Below are 20,658 nucleotides of genomic sequence, written 5' to 3'. Positions count from 1 at the left end.
GCCGATTTATTCTTTATCGGAGCTTCCACACTTGTGTTTGTACTGTCCCGAGATCAATAACTTTTTTTTCCGTTCGCCGCATATTATACACTGAAGACCCAAAGAATTTGGTACACCTACATAATATCGTGTAGTGCTCCCATGAGTACGCAGAAGTGCCACAATACGACGTGGCATTGACTCGACTAATGTGTGAAGTAGTGCTGGAGGGAGCTGACACCGTGAGTCCTGCAGGGCTGTCCATAAATCCGTAAGGGTACGAGAGGGTAGAGATATCGTGTGTGTGTGTGTGTTGGGGTTTATGGGCGCTCAACATCGAGGTCATCAGCGCCCTGACACACATTAAAAGGAACGAGGGTAGAGATATCTTCTGAACAGCACGTTGCAAGGCGTCCTAGATATGCTCAACAATGTTCATGTCTGGGGAGTTTCGTGGCCAGCGGAAGTGTTTAAACTCAGTAGAGTGTTCCTAGAGCCACTCTATAGCAATTCTGAACGTGTGGGGTGGCGCATTGTCCTACTGCAATTACCCAAGTCCGTCGGAATGCACAATGGACATGAATGGATGCAGATGATCAGACAGGATGCTTACTTACGTGTCAACTGTCAGAGTAGTATCTAGACGTAACAGGGGGTCCAGTATCTTTCCAAGTGCACGTGCCCCACACCCTTACAGAGCTTCCATCAGCTTCAACAGCCCTGCTAACATGTAGGGTCCATGGAGTCATAAGGTTGTTTCCATAAACGTACATGCCCATCCGCTCGATACAATTTGAAACTAGATTCATCTGACCAGTCAACATCTTTCCAGTAATCGATAGTCCAATGTCGGTGTTGACGGGCCCAGGCGAGGCGTAAAGCTTTGTATCGTGCAGTCATCAAGAGTACACGAGTGGGCCTTCGGCTCCGAAAGCTCATATCGATGATATTTCGTTGAATGGTTCCAACGCTGACACTTGTTGATGGCCCAACATTGAATTCTGCAGCAATTTGCGGAAGGGGTGCACCGCTCTCACTTTGAACGATTCTCTTCAGTCGTCATAGGTTGCAGGATCTTTTTCCGGCCGCAGAGATGTCCGAGATTTGATGTTCTACCCGATTCCTCATACTCTCGCTAAGATCGTAAGGGAAAATTCCCACTTGATCACTACTTCGGAGGTGGTGTGTCCCATAGCTTATGCGCCGACTATAAATATCTTTTCAATCTCACTTAAATCTCGATAATCTGCCATTGTAGCAGCAGTAACCGATCTAACAACAGGGCCAGACACTTGTTGTCTTATTTGGTCGTTGCCGATCGCAGCGCGGTATTTCTCCTGTTTACATGTCTCTGTATCTAAATACGCAAGCATATACCAGTTTCTTTGGTGTTTCAGTGTATTATGCTTTTATTTCCTTTCTAGTGTGTTCATGACTCGGAAACCCATTTTTACGACCCCACTGTGCCATTTTATGTGATATTCGCCCGTTGTAGGCCATTTTAGGATACTTTGCTTTCTCACCGTTGCTATTATTACAGGAATTGTTATTCGCTAAATTCACAGAATTTTCCTCTTGAACGCATTTTTCGTTTTCTTGTGTAGTCTCTCAATTGTATTAGCGTGATAGTTATTATTAATCGCTACTTGTTTCACAACTGCTAGTTCTGTGTTGCTTTCCTATTTGAGAACAGCCAGACATAATGCTTTGCGTAGGGAAGGTGGCAGGAGCAGTCCAGCATGTTCACAACTATTTTAAATAGAGCTCACCTTGGTACAGCGGGCCTTCTTGCAGAGGAAGTAGCCGTTGAGCTTGGCATTGTCGCGCTCGCTATCGATGACAAGGCCATCCGCCTTGTAGGTACACTCGTGCATTTTCGACATGCCGTCACAATGGCCGTTTTTACACGAGTAGAAGCCGGTCAGCGCTCCACACTCCGACCCGTTGTTACAGTTGAATTTTGGAAGTGATGAGGGATTAACCTGCAAAAGGGAGGAAAACATGCCATGTATTCCAACTAACAATGTCTCTGGTCAGAAGAGAAGGCTGGCGAACAGCTGTAGGCCAGGTTCACTATTGCAAGCTTAAGAAGACATTAGTAAAAGAGAAAAAAAATCTACATACATATCTTATGTAATATATTCAAAAGTGATGACAAGCCAACTTCATCACACTCCACAGTACGCATATCTGGCTGCCGTCCACAGCGTGGAATTTCGTTTTGTTTCGTGTAGATGCAAACCGTACATCCGACATATTACTGGTATAATACACTGAGGTGAGAAAAGTTGTGGGATACCTCCTATGTAAAATCGCTAAGTGGGTCTAAGCGTTCCATCCAGTCACCTGCAGACCAGTCTCATATGGCAGCTGAGGGCAGCAAAACGAAAGCCGACGTTCTAAATTTAACGTTTAAGAAATCGTTCCCGCAGGAGAATCATAAAACCTACAGTCGTTTGATCGTCGAACAGACCCCTGTACGGGCGACATAGTTATAAATATACCTGGCGTACAGAAATAACTGAAGGAGTAGAAAAAAAGCAAGTCATCAGGTCAGGATGGTATCCCAATTCGGTTTTTCAACGAGTACTTAACTGTATTGGCCCCATACGTAGCTTGCTTTTACAGCGAATCTCTCACCCAGCGACTGGGAACAAGCGCGGGTAACTCCTGTGTATAAGAAGGGCAGAAGATCGGAACCCCCAAAAATTACAGACCAATATCCCTGACCCCGGTCTGCTGCAGAATCCTTGAACGTATACTCAGTTGGAATGGAATAAATTTCCTTGAAACCTAGAAGATTATGTCTACGAATCAGCATGGTTTTAGAAAGCATCGCTCGTACGATACTGATATACTGCAAACTATGGATGAAGGGCGACAGGCGATTTCCATATTTCTAGATTTCCGGAAAGCATTTGACACAGTGCCCGACTGCAGACTGAAAACGAGGGTACGAGCGTATGGAATAGATTCCCAAACATGTGAGCGGCTTGAAGCCTTCTTAAGTTGGTTCAAATGGCTCTGAGCACTATGGGATTTAACTGCTGAGGTCATCAGTCCCCTAGACCTTAGAACTACATAAACCTAACTAACCTAAGGACATCACACACATCCATGTCCGAGGCAGGATTCGAACCTGCAACCGTAGCGGTCGCGCGGTTCCAGACTGTAGCGCCTGGAGCCGCTCGGCCACGCCGGCCGGAACTTCGTAAGTAATAGAATCCAGTATGTTCCCTCGACGGCGAATGTTCATCAGAGGCAAGGGCATTGGCAGGAGTGCTCCAGGAATGTGTGATAGGATCCCTAATAATCTATATATACATAAATGATTTGGCAGACAGGGTGGGCAGCAATTTGCGGCTGTTTGCTGATGATACTGTGGTGATCGGTAAGGTGTTGTCGTTGAGTGACTGTAGGAGGATACAAGATGAATTAGATGAATTTTCTAGTCTGTGTGATGAATGGCAGATAGCTCTAAATGTAGAAATATGTAAGTTAATGCAGATGAGTGGGAAAAACAAAACTGCACTGTTGGGTTACAGAATTAGTAGTGTCCTGCTTGACACAGTTGCGTTGTTTAAATATCTGAGGGTAACGTTGTTTAAATATCTGAGGGTAACGTTGGAAAGCGATATGAAATGGAACGAGCACATGAGGATTCTTGTAAGAAAGGCAAATGGACGACTTCGGTTTATTGCCCGAATTATAGGATGACATGCAGGTAATTCAGAAGCCGGCTGCTAGATTTGTTACCGGCAGGTTCGAATAAATGTAAGTGTTATGGAGAAGCTTCGGGAACTCAAGTGGGAATATCTGGAGGGAAGGTGACATTTTTTCGGGGAACACTGCTTAGAAAATTTAGAGAACCCGTGTCTGAAGCTGACTGCAAAACGAATCTGTTACCTCCAACATACACTGCGCGTGAGGACCACGAAGATGAAATACGAGAAGTTAAGACTCATACGGAGGCGTATAGATAGTGGTTTTTTCCTCGTTCTATTTGCGAGTGGAACAGGAAAGAAATGACTAGTAGTGGTACGGGCTACCCCCCGCCACACACCGTAAGGTGCATTGTGGTCTATCGATGTTGATGTAGATGTAGAATATCGTGCTGATTGTTGTTGTTGTGGTCTTCTGTCCAGAGCCTGGTTTGATGCAGCTCTCCATGCACTCTATCCTGTGCAAGCCTCTTCATCTCCGAGAGTAACTACTGCAACGTACATCCTTCTGAATCTGCTTAGCGTATTCATCCCATGGTTTTCCTCTACGACTTTTACCCTCGACGGCTCCTAATACTAAATTTCTGATCCCTTGAGGCCTCAGTTCCTACCAACCGATCCCTTCTTTTAGTCACGTTGTGCCACAAATTCCTCTACTCCCCAATTCTACTCAGTACTTCCCTATTAGTTGCGTGATCTAACCATCAAATCTTCTGCATTCATCTGTAGCACCACATTTCTAAAGCTTCTATTCTCTTCTTGTCTGAATTATTTATAATCCATGTTTCACTTCCGTACATGGCTGCTCTCCGTACAAATACCTTCAGAAAAGACTTCGTAACACTTAAATCTATGCTCTATGTTAATAAATTTCTCTTCTTCAGAAACGCTTTCCTTGTCTTGGCCAGTCTACATTTTATGTCCTCTCTACTTCAGCCATCATCAGTTATTTTGCTTCCTAAACAGCAAAACTCATCTACTACTTCTAGTGCCTCATTTCCTTATCTAATTCCCTCAGCATCGCACTATTTAATTCGACTACATTCCATTATCCCCGTATTGCTTTTGTTGATGTTCACCTTACATCCTCATTGCAAGACAGTGTCCATTCCGTTCAGCTGCTCTTGCATGTCCTCTACTGTCTCTCACAGATATACCTCCTAATATCGTATCGGACCTCGTTTTGCCCGGCGCAGTCCGGCAACTGGACTTGGCATGGACACAACAATTCGCTGGAAGTCCCCTGCAGACATACTGAGACATGCTGTCCCTATAGATGTCCATTATGTCGAAAGTACTGCCGGTCCAGAATTTTGTGCACAAACAGATATCTCAATAATGTGTCATAAATGTTCGATGGAGTACATATCGGGCGATCTGGGTGATTGAATTATTCGCTCGAAAGTTTCAGAATGTTCTTCAAGCCAATCGCGAACAATTGTAGCCCGGTAACATGGCGCATTGCCATCTATAAAAATTCCATCGTTAGTTGGGTTCATGAAGCCCACGAATGGCTGAAAATGGTCTGCAAGTAGCCGAACATAACCAAGGACCCAGTCCATTCCATGTAAACCCATGCCACACCATTATAGGGCCACCACGAGCTTACACAGTGCTTTGTTGACAACCTCGATCCATGGCTTCGTGAGATCTGCGACACACTCGAACCCTACCATCAGCTCTTACCAACTGAAAACGGAACTAATCCAACCAGGCCACGGTTTTACAGTCGTCTAGGCCCAACAGACATGGTCACGAGCCCAGGCGATGCCGTGCTGTTAGCAAAGGTGGTACTCGCGTCGGTCGCCTGCTCCCGTAGCCCATTAACGTCATATTTCGCCGCACTGTCCTAATGGATTCGTTCGTCGAACGTGCCACATCGATTTATGCGGTTATTTCATGCATTGTTGCTTGTCTATTAGCCCTGACAGCTCTTTGCAAACGCCGTTGCTCTTTGTCGTTAAGTGAAGGCTTTCGGCCCCTGCGTTGTCCGTTGTGTATTGCCTGAAATTTGGTATTATCGGCATACCCTTGACACTGTGGATCTCCAAATATAGAATTCCCTAACGATATTCGAAATGAAATGTCCCATGGGTCTAGCTCCAACCACCAACCACGTTCAAAGTGTAATTTCCATCGTGCGGCCATAATCACGCCGCAAACCTTTTCACAGGAATCACCTGAGTACAAATGACAGGCCCGCCAATGCACTGCCTTGTGTACGCGATACTACCACCATCTGTATGCGTGGTTTACGCTATTCCATGACCTTTGTCACATCAGTGTAAATGTCTGTAGCCCAGTGTGAGCAGCTCGTGGCTTGGGGAATGGGTGTGTGTGTTGTCCTCATCAGCATCTGATCATCACCGGCGCGCAAGACACTGAAGTGGAGCCAAATAAAAAGACTTACACCAATCGGTCCAGCTACCCTTGAGGGGACTTCCGGACAAAAATGCCATACGCACATGTGATTTCTGTATAAGCAAGAAAGTTCATCTGAACAGAGGTACGCACGAAAGAACACAAAATCAGAAAACCTACTGGAGTGAGAGAGAAAGCACGTCTGCATTGGAGCATAATATGATAACCACATGCAGTCAGACTAAGAAACTGTGTTTACTGCACTACGATTAGTGGGGAATATGCTTATATTGTGAGACAGGTTTTGTTACTACTGCGCTTACTGGAGCGTCATCTGACCACCTAATCACACCGCAAGGAAAAAAAAAATAGTACACCAGGAAAGACGACGTCAATTTTGATCCGACGACGACATATGCCATCGGGGGATTGTTGATGTACTGATAATGATTTCAACGTCGTCCGCCAACAGATAGCGTTGTAGCATAGCTACGAGGGAGCAATAGGGAATGCTCGTAGCTTGAAGGCTCAGTGTGGTGCAAACGTGTGAACCAAGCAGACCACCATGTCACAGAGACACACTCGTGCTTCCTACATCCAACGGAGCGAGTTTGATACGAGTCAAATTGTTTATTTATTTATTTATAGTTCCGTGGGACCAAATTAAGGAGAAGTCTCCATGGTCATGGAACGAGTCAATACATGAAATTATAACACGATATTAGAAACAGATAAAATGAAATATAAAAAAACATATTCAGGTGACAAGTCGTAAGTTTAAATGAAGAAAATCAACAATGTAACACTGGAATTTGCTTAATTTTTTAGCTCTTCAGGAGCTCCTCGACAGAATAGAAAGAGTGAGCCATGAGGAAACTCTTCAGTTTAGACTTAAAAGCGTTTGGGCTACTGCTAAGATTTTTGAGTTCTTGTGGTAGCTTATTGAAAATGGATGCAGCAGAACACTGCACTCCTTTCTGCACAAGAGTCAAGGAAGTGCATTCTACATGCAGATTTGATTTCTGCCTAGTATTAACTGAGTGAAAGCTGCTAACTCTTGGGAATAGGCTAATATTGCTAACAACAAACGACATTAAAGAAAATATATACTGTGAGGGCAATGTCAGAATTCCCAGATTTTTGAATAGGGGTCGACAAGACGTTCTCGAACTTACACCACATATAGCTCGAACAGCCCGTTTTTGAGCCAAAAATACACTTTTTGAATCAGAAGAATTACCCCAAAAAATAATACCATACGACATAAGCATATGAAAATATACGAAGTAGACTACTTTTCGTGTTGAAATGTCACTTATTTCAGATACTGTTCTAATGGTAAATAAAGCAGCATTTAGCTTCTGAACACTATCCTGGACATGGGCTTATCACAACAGCTTACTATCTATCCGAACGCCTAGGAACTTGAACTGTTCCGTCTCGCTTATAAAATGCCTATTCTATCTGATCAAAATATCGGTTCTTGTTGAATTGTGAGTTAGAACTCCTTCCTAGTGGCAGAAGGGTCCTTTCGGAGAATTGCCATTCAAGTTGGACGAGCTACGTAAGTTGTGAGACGATGCTGGTATCAGTGGTCATGTGAACGTTCACAGTTACTCAGCTGCAACTGTTCACTATCCCGCACGGAACGGTTCGGCTCTGCTACTGACTGTTTTCGTCTTTGACCGTTTCCTCGCGTCTCTCCGTTCAGACTGTCAACAGAACATTTCTCATAACGAGCTACCGCTGATAGAGCAGAGGGAACAGGCTCTTGTGAGCGCCCTCTAAAAGTTTGTTCGTGGAGATTCTTTACTGCATTACAGCATTAGATACAGCAACCGTGAATGTCAAACATTTTAGAAACAGTACGAAATGGAATTAACCACGTAGGGGCTTTAGAAAGTAAGTTACAAATGTCATCCACGTTAAGATTACTGCGCAACTGGAGTGTCGCCTTGTCAGTAGGGTAGGCAAAACATCAAAGCTGTACGTAGATTCATCGTGACACTCTTGTTGTCGATGTACCAAATGCAGTATCGCTCCCAGTCGCAGAAAAACGGTCCCAACAATATGACCAGGACCATATGGACGTGGCTGATGCTGATTTATTTTATTTTATTTACACGTCAACTTCCGTAGGACCAAATTGAGGAGCAAATCTCCAAGGACATGGAACGTGTCAGTACATGAAATTACAAAATAATAGTAATAACAGATAAAAATAAATGTTCATGAACCTGAAAAAAGTCAGTCCATAAGTTTAAGTAAACGCTAACAGCAATACAATAAGAATCAGCTTAACTTTTCAAGGAACTTCTCGACAGAATAGGAGTGACCCATGAGGAAACTCTTCAGTTTCGATTTGAAAGCTCGTGGATTACTCCTAAGATTTTTGAATTCGAGTGGCAGCTTATTGAAAATGGATGCAGCAGTATACTGCACACCTTTTTGCACAAGAGTTAAGGAAGTCCGATCCAAATGCAGGTTTGATTTCTGCCGAGTATTAACCGAGTGAATGATGCTTATTCTTGGGAATAAACTAATATTGGTAACAAGAAACGACAATAAGGAATATACCTACTGAGAAGCCAATGTCAAAATACCCAGATTCGTGAACAGAGGTCGACAAGAGGCTCGTGAAAAACCACGTATTCCCCGAACCGCCTGTTTCTGAGCCAAAAATATCCTTGTAGATTGGGAAGAGTTACCCCAAAATATAATACCATACGACATAAGCGAATGAAAATAAAGTAGACTAATTTTCGCGTCGAAGTATCACTCACTTTTGATACCGTTCGAATAGTAAAAATGGCAGTATTAAGTCTTTGAACAAGATCCTGAACGTGGGCTTTCCACGACAGCTTACTATCTGTCTGAACACCTAGAAATTTGGACTGTTAAGTTTCACTAATCATATGCCTGTTCTGTGAAATTAAAACGTCAGGTTTTGTTGAATTGTGTGTTAGAAACTGTAAAAACTGATTCTGACTGTGATTTAACGTTAGTTTACTTTCTATAAGCCATGAACTGAGGTCATGTACTGCACTATTTGAAACCGAGACTATGTTGCACACAACATCCTTTACTACCAAGCTAGTGTCATCAGCAAACAGAAATATTTTAGAGTTACCCGTAATACTAGAGGGCATGTCATTTATATAAATAAGGAACAGGAGCGGCCCCAACACTGATCCCTGGGAAGTTTACATCTTGCATCATGTTATTTCCATATTTTCGGCAAGCTCAAAGAGCATCTGCGAGGTAAGAGATTTTCCGACAGTGAGTACGTTAAAATGGACGTTCTCGAATGGCTACGTGACAAAGGAGCAGATTTCTATAATCGAGGAACTGAACAACAGGTAGGACCCTTCGACCGTTGTTTACAGAAACTCGGTGCCTATGTTGAAAAATAGTGTCATTTATCTGTGTCACTTTTAAATGTAGTGCAACATTCAACAAAACTGACCTGGCCAGGCACAATAACGTGTAAGTTATATTTGGAATTCTCGTCGTAGGAACGGAGCTACCGGACGCCAAGGCCGAACACCATTTTACACCCAAAGTACGGCAGCGAATAAGGTGCTCACAAATTCCACGACATCCACTATTCATACGACTTGTGCTGCAGCTGTCTACGTTTCAAAAAATGGTTCAAATGGCCCTGAGTACTATGGGACTTAACATCTGAGGTCATCAGTCCCATAGACTTAGAACTACTTAACCCTAACTAACCTAAGGACATCACACAAATCCATGCCCTAGGCAGATTTCGAAACTACGACCGTAGCAGCAGCGCGGTTCCGGAGTGAAGCGCCTAGAACCGCTCGGTCACAGCGGCATCGAGTTTAAGTGTGGGTCTACGTAGTTTATCTACAGAAAAATGTTTGAAATTCATTTAGTTTCCTAAGAATTACATATATTTACTATCATGTAAGAGTTTGCGATGGAACGATTCTTTGCAAAGCAAGTGTAATCGAATTTGCGATTCTAAAAATTGCTTCCCAACTATTCACAAATTTCCCGTAAATGAAAAAGCGATCGCAAAATTACTATGCAAAACTGCTGACATAGACCTCTTTCTAAATAACTGTCCGTGAAGTTCACTATTCAAAACCAATTTATCCTGTGAATAGTATTACGTCAGTGCATTCCTACACCACTGAAACAATGACGTTGCTATCTGCTACCGCAGTGAACGTTCCCCACTCATATACGTGTCCGTCTTCATCTGGCTAGAGCCGTTCCCCCAACCAATTAACAGTTTAATGTTCCCATTGCAGCACGGCCATGCCATGCATTGTACTGCTCAATGTCTCACGGCCGACAAGATAAACGTTTATACACTCCCGGAAATTGAAATAAGAACACCGTGAAATCATTGTCCCAGGAAGGGGAAACTTTATTGACACATTCCAGGGGTCAGATACATCACATGATCACACTGACAGAACCACAGGCACATAGACACAGGCAACAGAGCATGCTCAATGTCGGCACTAGTACAGTGTATATCCACCTTTCGCAGCAATGCAGGCTGCTATTCTCCCATGGAGACGATCGTAGAGATGCTGGATGTAGTCCTGTGGAACGGCTTGCCATGCCATTTCTACCTGGCGCCTCAGTTGGACCAGCGTTCGTGCTGGACGTGCAGACCGCGTGAGACGACGCTTCATCCAGTCCCAAACATGCTCAATGGGGGACAGATCCGGAGATCTTGCTGGCCAGGGTAGTTGACTTACACCTTCTAGAGCACGTTGGCTGGCACGGGATACATGCGGACGTGCATTGTCTTGTTGGAACAGCAAGTTCCCTTGCCGGTCTAGGAATGGTAGAACGATGGGTTCGATGACGGTTTGGATGTACCGTGCACTATTCAGTGTCCCCTTGACGATCACCAGTGGTGTACGGCCAGTGTAGGAGATCGCTCCCCACACCATGATGCCGGGTGTTGGCCCTGTGTGCCTCGGTCGTATACAGTCCTGATTGTGGCGCTCACCTGCACGGCGCCAAACACGCATACGACCATCATTGGCACCAAGGCAGAAGCGACTCTCATCGCTGAAGACGACACGTCTCCATTCGTCCCTCCATTCACGCCTGTCGCGACACCACTGGAGGCGGGCTGCACGATGTTGGGGCGTGAGCGGAAGACGGCCTAACGGTGTGCGGGACCGTAGCTCAGCTTCATGGAGACGGTTGCGAATGGTCGTCGCCGATACCCCAGGAGCAACAGTGTCCCTAATTTGCTGGGAAGTGGCGGTGCGGTCCCCTACGGCACTGCGTAGGATCCTACGGTCTTGGCGTGCATCCGTGCGTCGCTGCGGTCCGGTCCCAGGTCGACGGGCACGTGCACCTTCCGCCGACCACTGGCGACAACATCGATGTACTGTGGAGACCTCACGCCCCACGTGTTGAGCAATTCGGCGGTACGTCCACCCGGCCTCCCGCATGCCCACTATACGCCCTCGCTCAAAGTCCGTCAACTGCACATACGGTTCACGTCCACGCTGTCGCGGCATGCTACCAGTGTTAAAGACTGCGATGGAGCTCCGTATGCCACGGCATACTGGCTGACACTGACGGCAGCGGTGCACAAATGCTGCGCAGCTAGCGCCATTCGACGGCCAACACCGCGGTTCCTGGTGTGTCCGCTGTGCCGTGCGTGTGATCATTGCTTGTACAGCCCTCTCGCAGTGTCCGGAGCATGTATGGTGGGTCTGACACACCGGTGTCAATGTGTTCTTTTTTCCATTTCCAGGAGTGTAGGAACAACAGTAATAGTTTATCTAACGTAATTAACTGCTTAATTACAAACTAAATTTTGTTCAGCAGAAAATGTAACGTATTGCCAATGTCACAAGTAGGTCATGTATGAGAAATTTACAACACTACGCTAAATACAATATTAACAAGAAATAAAATTACTTACGTCCGTAGAAGACATGTATTCGTAAATTGCGAATACGATTAGACATCAACTGTACCGTTTATTAGTTATTTATTATTGCGCTGGATTGCAACTCGAAACCAGATTTCCCGATTAACATGAGCGGTTGCCTTAACCATTCTGATTACCCATACACGATTCGCCGGCCGACCCCAACCACCATATTTTACCGTGCCTTGTAATCGCTCACTATCTCTGATTCCCGCGCAGGGAGAGATTTCATTATTATTGTTGCGCGCCTATCTATCTAAGTAATACAGTTTTGCAGTGTCTTTATATTAATATGCAGTGTCGTTCAGATCTACATCTACATACAGATTTCTCAAGCCACCGTACGGTGCGTGGCGGAGTATACCCCGTACCACTACTTGTCATTTCCTTTCCTGTTCCAGTCGCAAACAGAGCGAGGCAAAAACGACTATCTATACGCCTCCGTATGAGCCTCAGTTTCTCGTATCTTATCTTCGTGGTCCTTACGTGAAATGTATGTTGGTGGCAGTTTAATAGTTCGCCAGTCAGTTCTCTAAATTTTAACAGTAGTGTTCTTCGAAAAGAACGTCACGTTCGCTCCAGGGATTCCCACTAGTGTTCCCGAAGCATCTCTGTCACACTTACATGTTGTTTAAAACTACCGGTAACAAATCTAACAGCCGTCCTTTGAATTGCTTCGATGCCTTCCTTTAATCCGACTTGGTGCGGATCCCAACCACTCGAGCAGTACTCAAGGACAGACCACACTAGCGTCTTATATGCGGTCTCCTTTACAGATCAACCACACTTTACCAAAATTCTCCAAATAAACCGAAGCCGACCATTCGCCTTCACTACCACAATCCTCACATGCTCGTTCAATTTCATATCGCTTTGCAATGTTAAAAAAATGGGTCAAATGGCTCTAGGCACTATGGGACTTAACATCGGAGGTCATCAGTCCTCTAGATTTAGAACTACTTAAACCTAAGGACACACACACATCCATGCCCGAGGCAGGATTAGAACTTGCGACCGTAGCAGCCACGTGGTTCCGGACTGAAGCGCCTAGAACCGCCCGGCCACCGCGGCCGGTTGCAGTGTTAAGCCCAGATAATTAAACGACGTGACTGTGTCGAGAGCAGGACACCACTATTGCTGTATCCGAACATTACGGGTTTGCTTTTCCTACTCATCCACATTAACTTACATTTAGAGCTAGCTGCCATTCACCACACAGACTAGAAAATTTGTCTGTCATCTTGTATCCCCTTACAGTCACTCAACGGCGACCCCTTACCAAACACCAGAGGATCATCAGCAAACAGCTGCAACTTGCAACTCACCATGTCTGCCAAATAATTTATTTATTTATTTATTTATTTATTTATTGATTTATTTAACCTGGCAAGATTAGGGCCATCAGGCCCTCTCTTACATCTAACCAGGCATTCTACTTATTTTACATTCATACGTTTTAGTAGGCATGTTAAACTACATCTAGTACAAAAAGTGAAATAAACAATTAGAAACGTACACCTGGAAAAATACATACATATAGAGTTTATATTCGTAGATCATAAGTACTGTTAGACATTATTGAAGAGACAAATTTTAGATAGGAGTGCTGGCAGCAGGGAGTATGAGGGAGACTCATGGTGAAGGGAGGAGAAGAATAGACATGATGAAACATAATTAAGGAAACATAAAGGAAAAGAAGATTCCCTGGCTAATAGAGACAGATGAGGGGGGAAGGCATCTCAGGAGCAAGATAGGAGACGCTAGCTTTGCTATTTGACAGATGAAAGGATTGGCCTGGTACATTAATTTTGTGGAGAACTTTATGAGGATGATAGTAGGAAATGCTTCAACCTCTTCTTAAAAGCAGCAGGAGATTGAATTTTGTGCAAGGTAAGGGGCAGTTTGTTCCAGAGGCGGACAGCGGCAACTGAGAAGGAGTTTGCAAAAGTTTTTGTTTTGTGAGTGGGCACAGTTAGGATACCAAATAAGAGTGACCTCGTGTTTCTATTATGATGGCATGACAGGTTTTTAATCTCTGAAGCAAGGTACTGGGGTGCTTGCGCGACGAGGAGTCTGTGAAGTAGACATAGGGTGTGGTAGTCACGCAATTTGTCCGGCCGCAGCCACTTTAGCTCGGAGTATGAAGCACTAACATGATCATATCGGCGAATGTTGCAGATGTAACGCACACAGGCATTCATGGTTAGCTCTAGCCGTCTTTTGTTTCCACTACTCGTACCTTGTTGAGTCACATCACAATAGTGGAGGTTCGGTAGAACGAGTGCTTGCACGAGCTGGCGTTTCAAGTCCTGTGGAAATATGTTCCGAATTTATGTATGTAGAGAGTAATAGCGATTCTACGACAGTTCCGTGGGGCACTCCTGACGATATCCTTTGTCTCTGATGAACATTCGCCGTCGAGGACAGGATACTGCGTTCTATTACATAAGAAGTCTTCGAGAAACTCACATATCTCGGAATTTATTCCGTATGCTCGCACCCTCATTTACAGTCTGCAGAGGGCACCGTGTCAAATGCTTTCCGGAAATCTAGAAATACAGAATCTGCCTGTTGCCCTTCATCCATAGATAGCAGAATATCAAGTGAGAAATGGGTAAGCTCAGTTTCGCGTAAGCGATGCTTCCTCATACGGTGTTAATTCGTGGACATAGCTTCTCGGCCTCAAGAAAATTTATACTATTCGAAGGGAGAATATGTTTAAGGATTCTGCAGCAAACCGATGTCAGGGATATTGGTCTGTAATTTTGCGGTTCCGTTCTTTTACCCTTCTTATATACCTGCGCTTTTTCCCAGCCACATGAGTCTTTGCGCTGGGCGAGAAATTCGCGGTAAATGCAAGCTCCACGTCCGACGGAGCAGACACTGCAGACGATCTATGGCTGCATGAAATAGAAGAGATGAATTCGAAAATTATGAATACGATTAGACATCAGCTGTACAATTGATAAGTGACACATAAAAATTTGTCCCATACCAGAACTCGAACCCGGATTTATCGTTTAACACTTAACTTCGGCTATCCGTGCATGTGTACAGAAACCAGGTGGCAGTTATAAGAGTCGAGGGACATGAAAGGGAAGCAGTGGTTGGGAAGGGAGTAAGACAGGGTTGTAGCCTCTCCCCGATGTTGTTCAATCTGTATATTGAGCAAGCAGTAAGGGAAACAAAAGAAAAATTCGGAGTAGGTATTAAAATTCATGGAGAGGAAATAAAAACCTTGAGGTTCGCCGATGACATTGTAATTCTGTCAGAGACAGCAAAGGACTTGGAAGAGCAATTGAATGGAATGGACAGTGTCTTGAAAGGAGGATATAAGATGAACATCAACAAAAGCAAAACAAGGATAATGGAATGTAGTCTAATTAAGTCGGGTGATGCTGAGGGAATTAGATTAGGAAATGAGGCACTTAAAGTAGTAAAGGAGTTTTGCTATTTGGGGAGCAAAATAACTGATGATGGTCGAAGTAGAGAGGATATAAAATGTAGGCTGGCAATGGCAAGGAAAGCGTTTCTGAAGAAGAGAAATTTGTTAACATCCAGTATTGATTTAAGTGTCAGGAAGTCATTTCTGAAAGTATTCGTATGGAGTGTAGCCATGTATGGAAGTGAAACATGGACGATAAACAGTTTGGACAAGAAGAGAATAGAAGCTTTCGAAATATGGTGCTACAGAAGAATGCTGAAGATTAGATGGGTAGATCACATAACTAATGAGGAAGTATTGAATAGGATTGGGGAGAAGAGAAGTTTGTGGCACAACTTGACCAGAAGAAGGGATCGGTTGGTAGGACATGTTCTGAGGCATCAAGGGATCACCAATTTAGTATTGGAGGGCAGCGTGGAGGGTAAAAATCGTAGAGGGAGACCAAGAGATGAATACACTAAGCAGATTCAGAAGGATGTAGGTTGCAGTAGGTACTGGGAGATGAAAAAGCTTGCACAGGATAGAGTGGCATGGAGAGCTGCATCAAACCAGTCTCAGGACTGAAGACCACAACAACAACATCCGTGCATGTGTCCAGTACCGACCCAGACCTCTGTATGTCACTTCGTCCACGTCCTGCATTGATACACAGTATATGATTCCAGCACAGGGAGAGACATTATTATTGTCGCGATCTATCAAGTGGTATATAATACAGTTTTTTATTTGATAGTGTATAGTACTATTCAATGTGCCTAAGACGTGGCCGGCCGCGGTGGTCTAGCGGTTCTAGGCGCGCAGTCCGGAACCGCGCGACTGCTACGGTCGCAGGTTCGAATCCTGCCTCGGGCATGGATGTGTGTAATATCCTTAGGTTAGTTAGGTTTAAGTAGTTCTAAGTTCTAGGGGACTGATGACCACTGATGTTAAGTCCCATGGTGCTCAGAGCCATTTTGAACCTAAGACGTGCATGCATGTCTGTAGAGCGTTGCATAGTACTATACAGATACAGTAAAATACAGACATTGTAGATTTCTATTAAGATTAGATTAGATTTTTCGTTCCATAGATCCATGCTGAGGAGATCCTCGTGGATGTAGAACATGTCTTGTTTTTTAAGCTGAAATAACAATACTAATAGTATGAATATGTACAATACATCATTTGTTTCTATTAAAAAATTCGTCAATGGAGTTGAAGGAGTTGGCCACTAGTAAGTCTTTCAGGCTCCTTTTAAACTGATCTTTATTTGTAACTAAATTTTTTTATGTTTGCTGGCAAATTATTGAAGATAAGTGTTCCTGAGTAGTGGACCCCTTTTTGAACTAAAGTAAGTGCTTTTAAGTCCTTGTGCAGATCATTTTTGTTCCTGGTATTGTATGTATGAACTGAGCTGTTTGTTGGAAAAAGAGATATATTATTTAATACAAATTTCATTAAGGAGTAAATATACTGAGAGGCAGTAGTTAGTATACCCAGTTCTTCGAAGAGGTTTCTACAGGACGTCCGTGAATTTACTCCACAAATAATACGTATTACACGCTTTTGGACTCCGAAAACTTTTGACTTGAAGAGTTACCCCAAAATATTATACCATACGACATTCTGGAATGAAAGTAGGCAAAGTATGCAAGTATGCCAAGACAGGCCACAGCGACGATAGTAACATCGTCTCTCGCTGCTCGGGAAACATAGAAGTCTTCGAGCACTAAGGGACGTAGAAATAGTGATATATGAAAGTTTGAATCAGTTCAGAATGGATGGCCTAAGCGTTTAAGGTGATTTCTCTGGTAATGCGTCAAGTCCAGGCTCAAGTCACAGTCCGGCACAGATTTTCATGTGTCACTAATAAATTGTACAGTTGATAACTAGTCGTACTATTTGCCAATACAACTCTTCTGTTTCACACAGCTGCAGATTGTCTGCAGTGTCTGTTCCTACAGACGCAGATGCATGTCTGGAGAACATTACATGTTACTACATTACGATATGACACTACAAAATTGCATTACGTCTGCTGCTCTAGTGTTTGGCTAAATAAACGTTTATAGCTTTCTTGCCTGTTCATCTTCGCTTTCCTTTCACAAATAAACTCCACATTATAAGAGTGGCTTAATGCACCTAGTGTTGAAGATGTGAACCCACGAAAGATTTGTTTATATCTGATAGTAAAATATGATGAATTACTGCGATTCAGTTATATTTCGTATTCGGATTACAAATGTGACGACGAAGGATGCGGACATTTCAGACAGCGTTCTGGTCTGTGGGATAAATTCGTTTTTTTGTAAATTGGTTGCGTGAGGAAAGAGTGTTCGTGGAATGGCGTGCAGAGCGCCCCAGGAGGCGGGGAGGCGGCCGTCCCCCGAGTGCCCCGCCACTGCCTCTCCGCACGGTTTCCTATTACCACTCGAGGCCAGCCACTGCTCCCCTCTACCGCTTCGACTACATTTCCTCTAATTGCCCCATGTAGTAGACACAACACAAAGGCCTGCACGCAGCATCCGAGAAAAACAAAATGGCATTTTCCATTAAGGTTGCCAACCCACCCAGGCTTCCCACGGGTGGAACTAATTGTAAGTATCCACGGCCGGACGACTTCCTGGTATAGTGGTAATAAATTATGTACTCAGACCTTTCTCGTGACTCAGTCTGTCTATTAGTGGAAACTGTATCAAAATCCCTACAGTAGTTCGTGAACTTAGTCTTCACATACGCACAGAGAAACGGGGCGGCGATTTAAATTATAATATCTAGTGACAGATATGTCCCAAATCCTAATAAATATGGGACAGATAACTCTACACTAGAGTTGTAAAAGTACCGTAGGCCACCGTAGACTACCAGAGATAAGTGTAGACTACAGCAGTTTCCCTAGTAGACATGGTCAGTTAAGATCGTTACTGCATTACTTTTACGTTAGGTATGTAGCACACCTGTCGAGCGTTATCTCATTTGGAACAATTCGTTTGCGTGTGCGACCAGTGTCTTAGTAGATTCAACTAAAAACCGGAAGTGGTGAACAGCTTAGAAACTGTGTAAGGCCATATACAGGGTGCTACAAAAAGGTACGACCAAACTTTCATGAAACATTCCTCACACACAAATAAAGAAAAGATGTTATGTGGACATGTGTCCGGAAACGCTTAATTTCCATGTTAGAGCTCATTTTAGTTTCGTCAGTATGTACTGAACTTCCTCGATTCACCGCCATGATTTCATACAGGATACACTACCTGTGCTGCTACAACATGTGCCTTTACAAGTACCACACAACATCTGGTTCATGCACGATGGAGCTCCTGCACATTTCAGTCGAAGTATTCGTACGCTTCTCAACAACAGATTCGGTGACCGATGGATTGGTAGAGGCGGACCAATTCCATGGCCTCCACGCTCTCCTGACCTCAACCCTCTTGACTTTCATTTATGGCGGCATTTGAAAGCTCTTGTCTTCGCAACCCCGGACCAAATGTAGAGACTCTTCGTGCTCGTATTGTGGACGGCTGTGATACAATACGTCATTCTCCAGGGCTGTATCAGCGCATCAGGGATTCCATGCGACGGAGGGTGGATGCATGTATCCTCGCTAACGGAGGACATTTTGAACATTTCCTGTAACAAAGTGTTTGAAGTCACGCTGGTACGTTCTGTTGCTGTGTGTTTCCATTCCATGATTGATGTGATTTGAAGAGAAGTAATAAAATGAGCTCTAACATGGAAAGTAAGCGTTTCCGGACACATGACCACATAACATATTTTCTTCCTTTGTGTGTGAGGAATGTTTCCTGAAAGTTTGGCCGTACCTTTTCCTAACACCCTGTATAGGGCCGTGTAACCTAAAGTACGTTTTTGTTCTACATAGCTCTCTCCATGTGTTACTTAAAAATAAACATCATTTATAGCAAAACTGAATTTGTCAATGTTTAATTTATGCTTTATTCGAATTTTTTTGTGAAAAGAGCAATGTTGCAGCAAAAATAAAAAAAAAAACTACACAGATTTATGAGGTAGCACTGGTAAATGTTATTTCCTTAAAAAAGGGGAAAAGAAAAGGAAACGCAAGCAGTCGTCGGCTCCCAGTTTCTCTCGCCTACATTCATTAATGTTTCTTTCCCCACCACTGCTACCAATACTACCTTTAATCCTGCCATTTACTATGTCATTTTTGTACTGTACCAAAACTGCCGAACTATAATTTCGGTAGTGCGCAATTCTACATATATTTAACACTTATCATTGTTGTATAATTATGAATTATATTCACAAACCGCACTCGTGAATCAGTCAATTAGTGAAAATTGTATCAAGAACCATACAGTAGTTACTGAGAGTAGTTTCGCATAAAGACAGAAAAACGTGGCGGGTTGCTGGAAGAGGGGATATTTAATTTATAATATATCCATTGATGTCTCTCGACTGGTCTCAGGTCTGGAAAAATAACTTACACTTTGAAATTGTGCGATATACGAATAATTGAATTACCTATAGAATAATATATTACCATCACACATCTATTTCATAAATCCAGCTAATGATGTATCTCCTAAAATAAGAATATTATGTTGAGTGATAAGTCAAAGAGCTGCATAGAGCAAAACATTTATGGACGTAAGAGTCAAGGAGAACAAAAACGGCAGGTCTGCATCTGTATAGACGTTTTCTTCAATATAGTAAATAAGCAAATGCCCAAGCCTACCTGCAGAAGTTCGTTAGATTTTGTATTTTGTATGGGGGAGGGAAAGGATCCACCTTGGTACAACAAACATATTAGAAAGTTGCTGAGAAAGCAGAGAATTTTGCACAGTCGATTTAAACGTAGTCACTGCCCCGCTGACAAACAGAAATTATGCGAAATGAAAGCAGTTGTCAAAAGGAGAATGAGAGACTCTTTTAACGAATTTGGAAGCAATATTTTATCTGCAGATTCTAAAAATAACCCCCAAAAATTTTGGTCGAACGTAAAATCTATGAACTCTGCAAATAATTCAATACCTTCTCTTGCTGACAGTACGGGTAACGTAACGGATGATGATAAACAGAAGGCCGAAATTCTAAACCTAGCTTTCAAAAACTCGTTTACGATAGAGGACTGCAGCATTCTAGATTGCGGTTTATTGGTAGAATCCTGAAGCGATGCTGTCCTTCAGCAAAGGAAATAGCTTACAATACGTTAGTTCGTCCAGTCTTAGAGTATTGTTCGCCTGTGTGGG

At 43.5% G+C, this 20,658-nt stretch overlaps 1 protein-coding gene across 1 annotated transcript in view; it reads right to left on the bottom strand.

The window, feature by feature from the left end:
* The window catches only part of LOC124722205, a 272,233-nt gene that overhangs the window by 179,887 nt on the left and 71,688 nt on the right, over positions 1-20,658 (bottom strand). Inside the window, exon 2 of the mRNA XM_047247401.1 lies at positions 1,749-1,961. Coding sequence (XP_047103357.1) covers positions 1,749-1,961 — 213 coding nt within the window. The remainder of the gene's footprint in view (positions 1-1,748; positions 1,962-20,658) is intronic.

Source organism: Schistocerca piceifrons, chromosome X (genome assembly GCF_021461385.2).
Source record: "Schistocerca piceifrons isolate TAMUIC-IGC-003096 chromosome X, iqSchPice1.1, whole genome shotgun sequence".
In the NCBI taxonomy this organism is placed as follows: Eukaryota; Metazoa; Arthropoda; class Insecta; order Orthoptera; family Acrididae; genus Schistocerca; species Schistocerca piceifrons.
This window is presented reverse-complemented; position numbering and strand designations above follow the sequence as displayed.